At 41.8% G+C, this 13,725-nt stretch overlaps 1 protein-coding gene across 1 annotated transcript; it reads right to left on the bottom strand.

Annotated features, from left to right (window-relative positions):
- Positions 1 to 299: 299 nt before the first annotated feature.
- On the bottom strand, positions 300 to 13,282 carry engase (endo-beta-N-acetylglucosaminidase). The gene is made up of 14 exons (XM_029508161.1): positions 13,135 to 13,282; positions 12,542 to 12,624; positions 12,211 to 12,412; positions 10,709 to 10,857; positions 10,399 to 10,553; positions 10,080 to 10,228; positions 9,813 to 9,984; positions 9,616 to 9,722; positions 8,644 to 8,755; positions 7,644 to 7,831; positions 7,416 to 7,552; positions 3,438 to 3,537; positions 2,658 to 2,769; positions 300 to 2,001 (listed from the first exon to the last, which is right to left on the bottom strand). The coding sequence occupies exons 1-14, from the start codon at positions 13,215 to 13,217 to the stop codon at positions 1,600 to 1,602; spliced, it is 2,151 nt and encodes a 716-aa protein (XP_029364021.1). The 5' UTR covers positions 13,218 to 13,282; the 3' UTR covers positions 300 to 1,599.
- Positions 13,283 to 13,725: the final 443 nt, after the last annotated feature.

The following is a 13,725-nucleotide window of genomic DNA, read 5'->3' as shown; positions in this document are numbered from 1 at the left end:
CACACATGCCTCTGAGGCAGATCTTGTGTGGACATGGCAACATTTTCTCTAGATATGTGGTTGACGTGCAGTTATTTTCTAATTTGGTTTTTAGGACTTATTCTGTATTAGACTGGTTGGTTTTTCCACTATCTTCAAAGACAGAATACAATCTGGGAATTTTATTTGAATCACAAAGTGTCTTTTTTTTTTTTTTTTTTGTGAAGCTTTTGAGAAATGGTCTTTAAAGATGCTTAATAAATAAAATGTATTATTAGCTTAATTAGATGAGAAAACCCACAGCCAATTATTATGGTAACTGGATATTTCATCTTTAATTCATATGACAATCAGGAAATTGTACATTATAATCAACAGAGAGGTTATTTGTTTGCTTAAGCGCACACAACTAAAAAGAAGACACATGATAGTAGAGAGGGTGAATTCATTTGTGGGTCAATAAGAAGGTACAGGCAGTTAGGGGTGTTAGTGGAGGGTTTCAGACACCGAACACCATCTATAGCACAACAAATCCCACCCGACTAACCAGCTTCATATTTACTGTATAAACATGAATGCCTTCAGTTTTAACACTGACAAAATTTAATGGACGGATATTTTCCATCTGCAGGACAGAATAATTCAAGCAGAATAGCATCATGTTCACCATATTGCTTGATCATGTCAAGCTTTGTCTTCCTTTCCCAAACAGGGACATCAGGATTGTCAGCACCCATCACAGTCATCTCTATAAGCTAAAAACAAACAACGCGTCCATAAAGTATCTTTTTATGAGCACCAGCATCTTTTGACATTGTTCTTTTACAAAATGATGCTCTGAGAACCTTTAGCTGTGAATTATTAAACTTCTCATAAAGGCACTGGTGTCATCTGTAGCTGCTTTCGAGACAACTCATCATATGGGCTGGGACCTGTCACCCTGGTAACTAAAGACAAGAATGACAAACTGGTGGCCAACCAACCAGGTTGCTGGAAATGTTCTCAAATTACAACACTGGTCAGTAGTACTACTGCAGAACATTATGAAGTCAGCCAGTTAACTTTTGACCACATTAACATCAAATATCATTATCTCAATTAAAAGCTTTAATCAATTGTATCATAATTAGAGGATGAATATGTGAGCTACTGCCAGAAACATGTTTTGTACAGTCACATTGACTATGACATTTGACCACTTAATCAATTGTTGCTGAATCCAAACATTTGTGCCATCAAATTTGTGCCAAAACTTGCCAAGAAGTTCCCTCAAGCCTACTGAGATAATGTGTTCACTCCTGTGTTTTATTTAACTTATTAGCTTTGATCCATGCTTTTAATTTAACATTAGCTCCTTTGCTAATATCGGTTTACTTCTGTTTTCTGTCACTTTTACAATGATAAGAAAAACAAGTCAAACAAAATCATAATAAAACTCTAAATTTGATGCTGGTCGGCCATCCAACAGCTTTGGTGATATGTTGTCAAGCTTACTGTTGTCATAGAAACAATTCCACACAGCTAGGATTAAGCTCACAAGAGATTTCCTGTCAGAGAATAACACAAGCTGTAAGACGGTTTTCTACCAGTGCTTGTATTGCTTATGTCAGCTGTCTACTGTCAATGTACGCTGCCTGCTGTGTAGCTGAGCCTTCTTCTTCCCCAGTGGCTCTCTGGGACTGGGATCCCATTCCTGACCACTGGTTCCACCACCAGCTCCATCAGACCAGGCGGCTCCGGTACTATCAGCTCTGTTACCCTGAACAGATTAGAATATGAACGTCCCACCAGAGCCAGCGGACCTGGGGGGATTCGGGGGTCAGGTCTTCTCAGCTGTCGCCAGTACACCCTGAAGTGGTGTACAAGCTGGGTCGGGTAGTCCCAGCGCAGCGTGGCGTTGAGGTGCAGGCAGGGAGAGGTGGACTCCAGCGATGGGCCAGCACCATGCAGCCACACCAAATCATAAACACACAAACCCTGAAGGGACTCTGGGGGAGCCTGTAAACTGGCTACATCCAGGAGCTGTTGACAAAAACATAGACAGGACAGGAGATACGTTCACTAGAAGAGGCTGAAGGTATCAGGAAACTCTGCTGTAAATGTAGCTTGTCATCCAGCTCTGCTGAGCCTGATAAGTCTGATAAGGAGCCACTCATTTGAATCAGGTGTGTTGGAGTAGGAAACATATAAAACATGCAGGACAGTGGCCCTCCAGGACCGGAGTTGGAGAACTCTGCTCTCGGGGCTTATGTTAGCAACAGCTACTCTCCATTGAATTACACGTTTCATTTATTCATTCATCCTTTACTGCTTATCCATTTCCAGGTCGTTGAGGGTGCTGGAGGGGGATGCAATCCCAGCTCACATTGGGTGAGGCTAGGGTGCACCCTGGAGAGGGTTCCGGTCCATCACAGAAAATATGTATAAATTCATTGAACAACAAAAGCAATATTTGGCTGTAAAATATACTCCTGCAGCCTCAAATCCTGATGCTTAAGAGAGTCTCAGTGCCCATGGTGCTGGGCACTGAGAATGCCCAGAATGGCCCACAATTGTGGACATTGGGTGAGAGTGGGCAGGTTTCCAGTCTACAGCTGAACCCACAGTCTCATAAACAGCATTACTGTACTTCCCCAATTTGTGCATTTTAGAGAGTAATTGAATACAGCAGGTCTCACCATGATCTCTCCCATTCTGCAGCTGAACATTGTGTCCTGAGGTTCTCCAGTACGCTGGATGGTGACACTGACTTCTTTAAGAGCACAGCCACCGAGATCTAGCTGTGAACATCTGCACACAGACACCAAGAGGAGAGAAAGGACAGGAATTCAGACTGAACAAAAAAAGTGAGAAAATACAACAAAGATATAAAGAATATAAGATGTAGAAGAGAACAAATTAAATTAGATATAAATAAACACATACATCCCTGATAATGATTTAAAGAATGAAAGCATTATACAAATCAAAAATGTATTGCCATTCTTGAGTATTGAGTATTTTTGAAAGGGGATATTGAGGTGACTAATTTGACCTAAAGGGAATTATTCCACAGTTGAGAAGCTCTCATGAACAACTGATCTGCAGATCAAAAAGACAGAACTTGGGGGTGGCAGCTGAGACAGTCCCTGCCAACCACAGTAGGCCTGTTGCTGTTTTGCTATTGACTAAGATTGGCTGTGTAATGACAGTAAACTAATTCATTCATAAATACCCCTCAGCCAGTTGGAGGTGAAGTTGTTGCAGCACACTCAGTTTCCTTAGCACCAGATGTAACCGTTAAGAGCTTTCCTTTGGTGTGTTTAAGTGTTCCCAGCATGAGACGCCCCTGGGACTAATTCTTCATTGAACTTAATTTTATCTGGGGAGGTGGGAGATGTGTAATAGGGAGCAGCACACAATCTGCTATGGGTATGCCCTGTATCCGAGTGTCAGCTGTTATTGTGTGTGCTTCTTACCTGACTGTCCACCCATCTGGATTTGAGTCTCCACATAGCTCAGACAATTGGCTGACCAGGGGATGTCCTTGATCTAAAACTTCAGGACTCACAGAAGCAACTGCAGACAACAGATGTGTACAGTTAATGCCAGGTAGTGAACGCTGAACCATTGCAGCTCATGTACTGTACCAGCTATCCACTTATACAGGGAACTAATAAAAGCTAACCCTTGAGATGGGGGAGAGTAGATAGGAACTGTTGGACAATTTCCACATTCTCATTCAACATGTTGTTCTACCTGTGCTCCAGATTTAAGTCAGAAAACCAGATGGAAACTACAGGCCACTTGTTCAAGTGGCTGCACTTCCTGAGATTTGATCTTCAGCAGATGTTATACTTATACACTTCATAAAGATAACATTTGGTCATCATTCCCAAAAATGCCGTATCTAAATTCAAATGAGGATTTCTCCCATACACAGGTTGATGACCTTGTGACTAGCACTATGGCCACACTGCGTTCGAATCTCGACAATGCCGCCCCTCTCAAAAAGAAAGTATTCAATCTGAGGAGGCTGGCTCCCTGGTATAATTACCAAATCTGTGCCTTAAAGCAGACATCAAGGAAATTAGAAAGAAATTGGCATTCCAGTAAGTCAGAAGAGTCTCACAGAGCCTGGAAAGATAGCCTAAAAACATATAAAAAAGCTCTCCGCAGTGCTAGAAGTTCATATTGCTCAGCACTCATAGAAGAAAACAAGAACAACCCCAGGGTTCTCTTCAGCACTGTAGCCAGGCTGACAGAGAGCCATAGCTCAGTTGAACCAGTGATCCCCTTAGCTCTAAGCAGTGATGATTTTATTAACTTTTTTACAGATAAAATCCTCACCATCAGAGAAAGAATTTATCAGCTCTTGCCTACGTTAGATAAAAATCTCTACTGAATACAGCAACTCCTGAATCAGCTGCAACGCCTCTTTTACATCTGGAATCATTCTCACCTCTAAATCTCTCAGAGCCAGCTTCTATAGTTTCATCATCCAGACCGTTAACCTGTCTATTAGACCCAGTACCAACTAGCCTCTTTAAAGAGATCTTTTATTTCATTGAGCCGTTCATTCTAGATTTGATTAATCTGACTTTATTTGTGGGTTATGTACCTCAGGCACTTAAGACCACAGTCATCAAACCCCAGCTTAAAAAGCCTAATCTTGATCCAGATGTTTTGGCAAACTATAGACCCATATCGAACCTTCCATTTATTTCTAAAATCATTGAGAAAGCTGTAGCAAAACAACTACATGACCATCTGGGTGGGAACAGTTTGTTTGAACAGTTTCAGTCTGGATTTAGAGCCCATCATAGCACAGAAACAGTGCTGGTTAAAGTCTCCAATGACATTCTAATGGCCTCAGACAATGGATTAGCCTCCATACTTCTCCTTCTAGAGCTTAGTGCTGCATTCGACACCATAGATCATAATATTTTACTACAGAGACTGGAACATGAAATTGGAATTAAAGGAACTGCACTAAAGTGGTTCAAATCCTACTTATCAGATAGACATCAGTTTGTTCATGTTAACAACAGCTCCTCCTCATGTACTGTAGTCAGTCATGGAGTCCCGCAGGGTTCGGTACTTGGACCAATCCTTTTTACGCTTTATCTGCTTCCTCTAGGCAACATTATCAGGAAACACAGCATCAACTTCCACTGCTACGCAGACGATACTCAGCTGTACCTATCAATGAAGCCAAATGAAGTCACTCAGATAGTCAGACTGCAGGCATGTCTTGAAGACATAAAAGTCTGAATGACTGGACATTTTTTACTTCTCAACTCTGACAAAACAGAAGTTATTGTACTCGGTCCTATGCACCTCAGAAAAATACTATCTAATCATCTCATCAGTCTGGACGGCATTACTTTGGCTTCCAGCTCCACTGTAAGAAACCTTGGAGTAAGGACCAGGACATGTCCTTTGTCCCTCACAAAAAACAAGTTAGTCGGGCAGCTTTCTTCCACCTGAGAAACATTAGGAAAATCAGAAACATCCTTTCTCAGGATGATGCAGAAAAACTAGTCCATGCATTTGTAACTTCTAGGCTGGACTACTGTAACTCGTTACTATCTGGATGTCCAAACAAATCTCTGAAAGGCCTTCAGTTGATTCAGAATGCTGCTGCACGAATATTGACAGGAACTAGGAAAAGAGGTCATATCTCTCCTGTTAGCTGCTCTTCATTGGCTGCCAGTAAAATATAGAGTGGAATTCAAAATCCTTCTTTTAACATATAAAGCTCTTAATGGCCAAGCTCCATCATATCTCAGAGAGCTCATAGTTCCTTATTGTCGTAGCAGGCCACTCGCTCTCCATGGAAGTGCTTGCTCATCGGGGGATCTGTTGGGTCTCTTTAAATTATTTTATAAAGAGTTTGGTCTAGACCTGCTCTATATGTAAAGTGCCTTGATGTAACTTTGTTATGATTTGGCGCTATCCAAATAAATCTGATTTGATTTGATTAATTTATTAGCATTAGAATAAAGCTAATATAAGAGGTTTCCCACCACTTATACATCACTTTTGGATCAATTATGACTTTGATTTGAAACTAAAAGAAAAGTAGAAACACTGTTTGCAGATGCAATTAATCAGTTGTATGAGTTGATTTAACATTGAATCAGTTTGTGTTGAGTTATTTTTAGTTAAAAGATAATATTCTTAAACAACCTTCAAAATTAATCATTCTTTAACACCAACCTTAACATTCAAGTATTAATACAGAAAGATTTCTTATGTACAGTAGAGACATAACACTGTATTACCCTAACCCTAAAACTAACTAATTCAGGGTGTGTCAGCCAAAATGGTTAATTAATCATGGGAGTATATTAAGGCTAATATTCAAGAAATCTAGCAGAGTGCGACCCCCACTACTTTTAAAAGCCAGGTGCTTATACCTTGGTGGGTGAATAGTATTATTGTTTTACACAGCATTAGTTTCTATGAATGAATCAGTGAGCTGTACAGAGCTCAAATTACCATGTTACACATCTTCTATTTTACAATAAGGCTTGTTTTTCAATATAAAACTGTAGTGGCAGGTGTTGATTGGGAAACACTATGTGCACCATCCTTGTGTGTAATGTGTGTATGTGCTCTGTGGTTCCACCTATGTAGATACATGTCACACACAATCTGCACTCAAAGACACTGCAGCTCTGACTTCAGACCAGGATTTGTTGGTTAATCGCTTTCCAATGTCATTTTACTCAATCAGCTCTCCTGCTTCTAATCACTAGTAGTAATGTTAGCATCCACATTAATAATAGTAATATCCCATGGATGTTTAGAATGTGACTGTATCAGAGCCTAAAGGTGATGTTGCTCCTGTAGTTATGATTAACCTGGTGAAATGCTCCTGACCTGAACTTCACTGATATGAAATAAAATTCTTTCACCCAGATGTTAGGTTAGGTCAGGGGACAAGAGGCTCATTGTTTTTTTCTGAGCAGCTCTGGCACAGGTGGCGTATTCACTTTAAAAAAAATGTTTTTTTCATTTTTATCCCTTTTTACGGGAGGGAGGAGGAAGGGGGTAGGGTGAAGAGCAGGGGAGAGGTTAAGGTTAGGGTTGGGGTCACAGGGTTGGATATTGTGTCGGAGAAGGGAGGGTTTAAAAAAAAAAAAAAAAAGGGGGGGGGGGGGGTTAAGGTTAGGATTGGGGGGAGGGAAAGGGTCATGGTTAGGATAGGGGAGCGGGGGGATTAAAGGGTTGGGTTAAGGTTAGGATAGGGGTGGGTAGGGTTTAGGGTTAGGCTAACCCTCAATTTCATCCTCATTTTGTATATTTTCTTTTTGGTCATTCTGAGTTTCCAAGTTCTTGGTTTAATTGACCAATTTTGAAACATTTCAGTTTGTAGTATTTTAGAAGCAGTTTAGTAGGGCAGCTCTACATAACACAAGTAGCTATTAGACAGAGAGTAAGAAACTCACATTTGTCGTTTTCTGCGTCTGTGTGTGAGCCATGCTCTATTGTCTTCAGCTCCAAAGAGACCGTTATCCCAGCAGACAACTTATAGATGAGGCTCACCAGGATCTTGGATGGCAGGGGCACATGGAGGGAGAGGATCCTAAGAGACACAGAACAAGCAAAAATAAACCAAAAGCTGCTACACTTATGTTTGGAGACCGTTCCCCTATGTCAAAGGAAAACACACACACTTGGCACAAACTGGAGATGTGCGAGAGGCAGGAATGAGGCCCTCGAGCAGCAGTGAGCAGCCTCCATTCCAGGCATCTTCCGGGCAGCCCCGGCTCCTCAGCCAGCCGTTGCCCTCCAGCTGTCTGTGATAGTACGTGGGTTGAATCTCCTGGGCACTCAGGTTGAACCAGCTTCTCTCTGTCTCTTGCTGCAAATGTGTTCAACATGGCAGCACCAATAAAACAAGCTAATAAATAAAAAACTATATTCATTTCAGTTCACCGGACAAATCCAGGTTTTCTTTAGCCTATCTCAGTCAAAATACTATCAATTAGGGGTGTGTACCACATTATTATTGATAACTATATCATATGTGATAATTTAATTGGAATATTACAAAAAATTATTTTAAAGATGAATGTTGTAATGAACCAGACCCCCAGCCTGCAGATCACATTCTCCTACACTCTTCTATTCCTTGTAAAAAAGACAACAACAAAAAAAAAAAAAAAATTGTTTGGGTCAGATCCTAACCAAAATCAAATTGTCATCATTTTGCAGAATTCTGTGAAAATAAAATACAGAAATTTTGACTTTTTTGATAAAGCATATTATTCAGCTCTACCATCTAGAATGCAGAAATTGGACTCTCAACTGGAATAGAGCTCATGGACAGACATTACTGCCACTGTTTTTCTGGTTTCCCTTTAAACTGGCTTTGTTGGTCTGTGGGGTATTTCGGTAATTTAGTTCAGCTCCATAGGTCCTGCGGCTTAAATCAGGGAATGTTTTATTTGTGACATGGAACTGTTAGTCCCACTGCCCTTTCACAAGGAATATGTAGTGAAGGAAGGAGGAAGGAAAAAAAACCCAACCATTTAAAAAGAACAAAGGGCTTTCTGCTAATGTTAATCTGTAGCACAGCACACTTTGATAACGTCAGAGCTTTTCTATCTTTTTCTGGAGCTCTGGACTTCCCCAGTAGTAATGGTGGTGTAACGTATTTCCCTCTGACAGTACCTTTCCTCTACAGTAAACAGCCGTCCCAAAGCCCTGGCAGAAGGAGGAAGTGAAGGGGAGAGGCAAGGCCGGCCGGTGGACGTACAGGTAGTCTGACAGAAGAGCCCAGAACCTGCAGGAAGAATGATCAATGATTGTAGTCTGGGGAGAATGGAGCAAAGTCAACACCTTGAACTGATTGTTGTTCCTCAAACTGATCCTGGATCATTACGACAGAGAGCATTATCCTGCTGAAAGAGGCCACTGGCATTAGGGAATACTGTTTCCATGAAGAGCTGGACTTGTCTGAATAATGTTTAGGTTGGCGCCACATGTCAAAGTTATATCTGACATGAACGGCAGGTCCCAAGCTTTCCCAGCAGAACATTACCAAAAGCGTCACACTGTTTTCATCAGTTTTTCTGAAACCTTTCTGTCGGAACCCACGTGAACTTCAGCAGTCTGCCTTACAGCAGCTCTTCTTTTGGATTAGACAACATGGTCCTGCCTTCACCCCCCCATAGCCATCAGTGAGCCTTGATCCAGAACCCAGTGGTTCAGTGTTTTTCCTTCCTTGGACCACTTTAGTAGGTCCTGACCACCACAGACCAGGATTATCTCACAGAGCTGCACTGTTGGAGATGATCTGACTCAGGGGTCCACACATAACAGTTCTTGTAAAAGCCACTTGTATCTTCACATGTCAAAAAAGTAGTTCCAAAATCAAATGAGTGTCTGACATGAGCTAAAGTGGAGAAAATATTCAAAATCGAGCAAACTAATGCATGCTATCTGTGAGCATTTTCAAAGCTTTATTGTTGGGGTTTTTTATTCCTTTATTTTAGTCAGTAACGTGCAGAGGGGCCAACTGGAAACAAGCAGTGAGCGAGAGAAACGTCCTGCAGGTGGCTGCTAGGATTCAAACCAGCGATGCTATGATTACATGGCACACGCATTAGTTGTGTGTTGGTATGAATGTTGAGTAGTGCTCACATGTCCTGGTTCTTGCGAAATTCCGTCTTATCATCATGGGACTCGTACACCCAGCCCGGAGCAAAGATGGCTGTTGAAAAGCTATGTCTCCGAATAACTTCCAATGCCTGAAGTCACACAGCACAAGAAGATGCAGATTTTCCATGACCTGCTGAAAACTACAACTGGCTCCTTAAAATTTTATCAACACTGCTTACCTTATTGGTTTCCATCATTCCTCCTACCACCTTGCCTCGGCCAAACACGTCTACCCCGATGTAGACGTCAGCTGTACGGCCTTGGATCTCACTGTAGTCCTTCATCCACTCCAGGTTCTGCTCCGTCCAGTTGTAGTTGGTGAAGAAACCATCACAGGAATCAAAAAACACCCTGTGAGTGAGAGATGGATATTATGTTTTTAATTAGTACCTCACTTCTCATCTTGGTTATTTACAATGAGTTCTGTCACTAATCCAGCTCCCTACTTGTTGGTCTGGTTGAGTTCATTCTGCCAGTTGAGCTGTCCGTTCTGCGTCACACTGTCATACCACAGCACCAGGCTGCCTGGCACGCGCTCATGCATCTGGTCTGTCAGATAGCGCAGGAACAAAGGTGTGTTCCACACTGCAACTTCCTGTAGGCAGATGACAAAACGCACACACAAGGTGTATTAAGGGACATTGCATACGACGGCATGTTGTAGAGATTACCATAGCCAAACATCAGCTCAGCTGACCATGTCTGACTGAGCTACCAGAAGCATTAGTTTAAGTTTACATGCCAGAGCTGAAGTGTTTTACTTACACTGAGGGTGTTCTCTATGTTAATGAGCCAGCCATCGAAGCCATAATAGCGGCTGATTTGGACGAGTTTATCGGCGACAGCCCGGTATGACTCCTCATTTTTCAGGAAGGCCTCACACGCTTTGGCACCATCAGTCCATTCTGTGATGAAAGTCCCTGGAAAATCCAACAGCATGTTTCATCCCTCAGAGTAGAGGTGAGGAGAGGAAGCCTGATTCACTTCTCACAACTGCACTGTCCTCTCATCCTTTAATTATGCTATGCTTGAGGTTTCAATCCCAAAACACAATAAAGTGAACCATTTCACGCACCAATAACGACAACTCCATGTCTGTGTGCAGCATTGGTCCACACAACAGGCGGAACCGTGACGAGGGTGTGTGTGAAGTAATTAAAAACATCAATGTGCTGCCAGTGGTAGAATGCGTACGGAGTCTCTGCACTTGTTCCCTGGGTAAACCTTAACAAAAGAAACCGTCACACTGCATTATGGTGCATGCATGACAGGTGGGAGACAAGAGAAAAACAAATATGAAAATCACAGCACACACTGACATCTGAGTGGCTAGAGTATGTTCCATATTGACTCATTGAGCCCTGAGAAGGATGTTCCAGGTTGAGTCCCAACTGGCAGGACCCTTTGTCAATATCCCAAAAAACCCATGTGTGAAATCTACTAAAAGATGTGACTATAAAATATACCTGAATGCTAACAGACAACACTTAGAGTTTTCATTTGGGAGGTGATATTTTGCAGGAAGGACAATGTCGTGGTGATGCAGTGGTTAGCTCTATCACTTAACAGCAAGAAGGATTCTGTGTGGAGTTTGCATGTTCTGCCTGTTACTCTTTAGGCTCCCGCCAGGTTCTTTAACTTCCTCCCACAGTCCATAGACATGCAGGTTAGTTTATGTGATGACTCTAAATTGTCTGTAGATGTGTGCCTGTAGAATGTAAACATGAGTGGTTGATTGTCTCCATGTGTCAGCCCTGTTATGGACTGGTGACCTCTTGCCCAGGGGTAGCTGGGACTGCCTCCAGCCCTCCTGCATGGATGGATGGATTGGTGATGCCTATCTGAGTCCAGACCAGTGCTATGCAATTTAATAAGAGTGATTACAACTCAAAGTATTTCTACAGTGACCAGCGCAGCCTTTATGCTGCTGGTCACATGATGTTACTCAGCCAATCAGCACGATATGAGTGAGTTACATAAAAAGGAGACTAACTAAAATCAGAAGGAATAAATGAAGGTGACTCTAAATTGTCCGTAGGTCTGAGTGTGAGTGGTTGTTCATCTCTGTCTCTCTCTATGTGTTGGCCCTATGATGGACTGGCAACCTGTCCTGGTTGTATCTTGCCCTCATCAAATCAAATCAGATTTATTTATTTAGCGCCAAATCATAACAAAGTTACATCAAGGCACTTTACATATAGAGCAGGTCTAGACCAAACTCTTTGTAAAATTAAATGTCAGTGTCAATGACAGCTTAGATTGGCTCGAGCACCCGCCACAACCCAGAAACAGATAAACGGTAGAAGATGAATTCATGAATGAATAAATGAATAATGTTATATAATATATACTTACTTACTCCTACATTACCAGGAAAGTGAGGACTGTTATATGGTTTAAAATCAATCTGCAGCTGTATAAGCTGTTAAGTAATGAGTCAACTTGTCCACATACTTGACCATATACAGGCCATGTGCATTAACAATTGTATATTTGCCATAGCCCCCACTAACCAGAAAGGTCACCCTGACCACACATGTTGAGAACATCTTTTTATTCTTACATATGGATTCATACCTGTCATCCAGGTAGCCTCCCATCATGTCATGAGACACCAATGTCCGTCGAAGAGTGGTGGCAAGAGGGGGTTCCCTAGGTGCCAGAGGGACAACTGCCACATTAAAGGGATTTGCTTCACTTCGTTTCCATGACAAGAGCTCATCTAAAGTCTGAAGACCACAGCTTATTGGTTCGGTTGTGTCTGCATCATAGTGCTTGGCTGGTATGGAACAGGAAGACATTAGGAATAAAAAAAACAACAACAACAAAAAAAAAAAAAACATGAACTGCAGCTGAGAGCATTTCAGACTCAACTACACAGGAACTACAGGTAATAACTTCACCTAACCTGGCAGCAGCAGTGAGGGTGTATAGTGCACAACTTCATGGATGCTGCTTGAATCTATAGGTTGATCCAAGCAAGACTCTAACCTGGAAAAAAAAAACGTTAAATGTTACCAAAGAAAGATACTGCAAAGGAGCTCCCGAAAAATGATATCCTCTGATGCCCAAATCACCAAGGTCTAACACACACCAGCTCAGAGAGCTAGAACAATACTGGGGTCTGAATGCCTGAATATCTCTAGAATGAGGCAGAATTAATGAATATTGAATGATCCCTTCGCATTGTCGTTATCTCCTAACAGATCTGGTTGCTTCCCAAATTTACAAGAGACTTGGAATTAACAAATGCACTTTGAAGACAGGAAAAGTCACGGAAATTTTCAGCACATACAATCAATACAGATTGGAACACAGAGAAGACATTGTAACAGGATGTGGATGGAGCGAGCCCAGACAGCGAGAAAATGGGAGGATGTTAGTAGCAATGGAAACTAAAACACCAAGAAACAGCTTCAAGTTAATATAAGCAGAGTGACACTATCGCTGCTGAAGACAGGCCATGAAACGAAGGGACGAACTCTTTCCTGAGTCCACTACCTGCTGCCTTCAGTCCTGCCATCGTCATTGTCCTCCCGTCTCCCGCTGAGAGCAGCTTTGTTTCCATCCACAATTAAAGCCATTTTAGGGATATATATACATACAAACACATAGAAGAGAGCAAGGGACCAGAGAGTGAGTGCACACGCTCTTCTTCGTCTCTATTTACAGGCTTTTAGTTACATTACCGCCACCCACCGGATCGAAAGGACTGAAGAAGAGCTAACAGCTGCTTATAGGATGCAAAACTGTATCCTAAAAACCAAGAACAAAACTTGTAAAACAAAAAAACAAAAAAACAAAAACGTTACCCTTCTCCCGTTAGTTTGTAATACATTTTTTATCAACTGTTTGTTGATTTTTTTTAATGCAGGAATCGTGTTGCTTTCAAAGTATTTGAGATTGAGTAATTACATTATTTCCCAATTATTGACAGTTTTTTCGTGTTGTGTATTTTCCATAATTGGAACAGACATCTGTACATGAGAGAATGGAGCCAGGCCAGCTGGACAAAGGAACCCATCTTTTGTTTATGTGCGAGACCAGACACTTTAATTCGGAGAAGATTAGTCTCTGGCAACGAACCAGAGA

The sequence above is a fragment of the Echeneis naucrates genome, chromosome 8 (genome assembly GCF_900963305.1).
Source record: "Echeneis naucrates chromosome 8, fEcheNa1.1, whole genome shotgun sequence".
Classification (NCBI taxonomy): domain Eukaryota; kingdom Metazoa; phylum Chordata; class Actinopteri; order Carangiformes; family Echeneidae; genus Echeneis; species Echeneis naucrates.
Note: the sequence above shows the minus strand (reverse complement) of the source record. Positions and strands in the feature narration are given on the sequence as shown.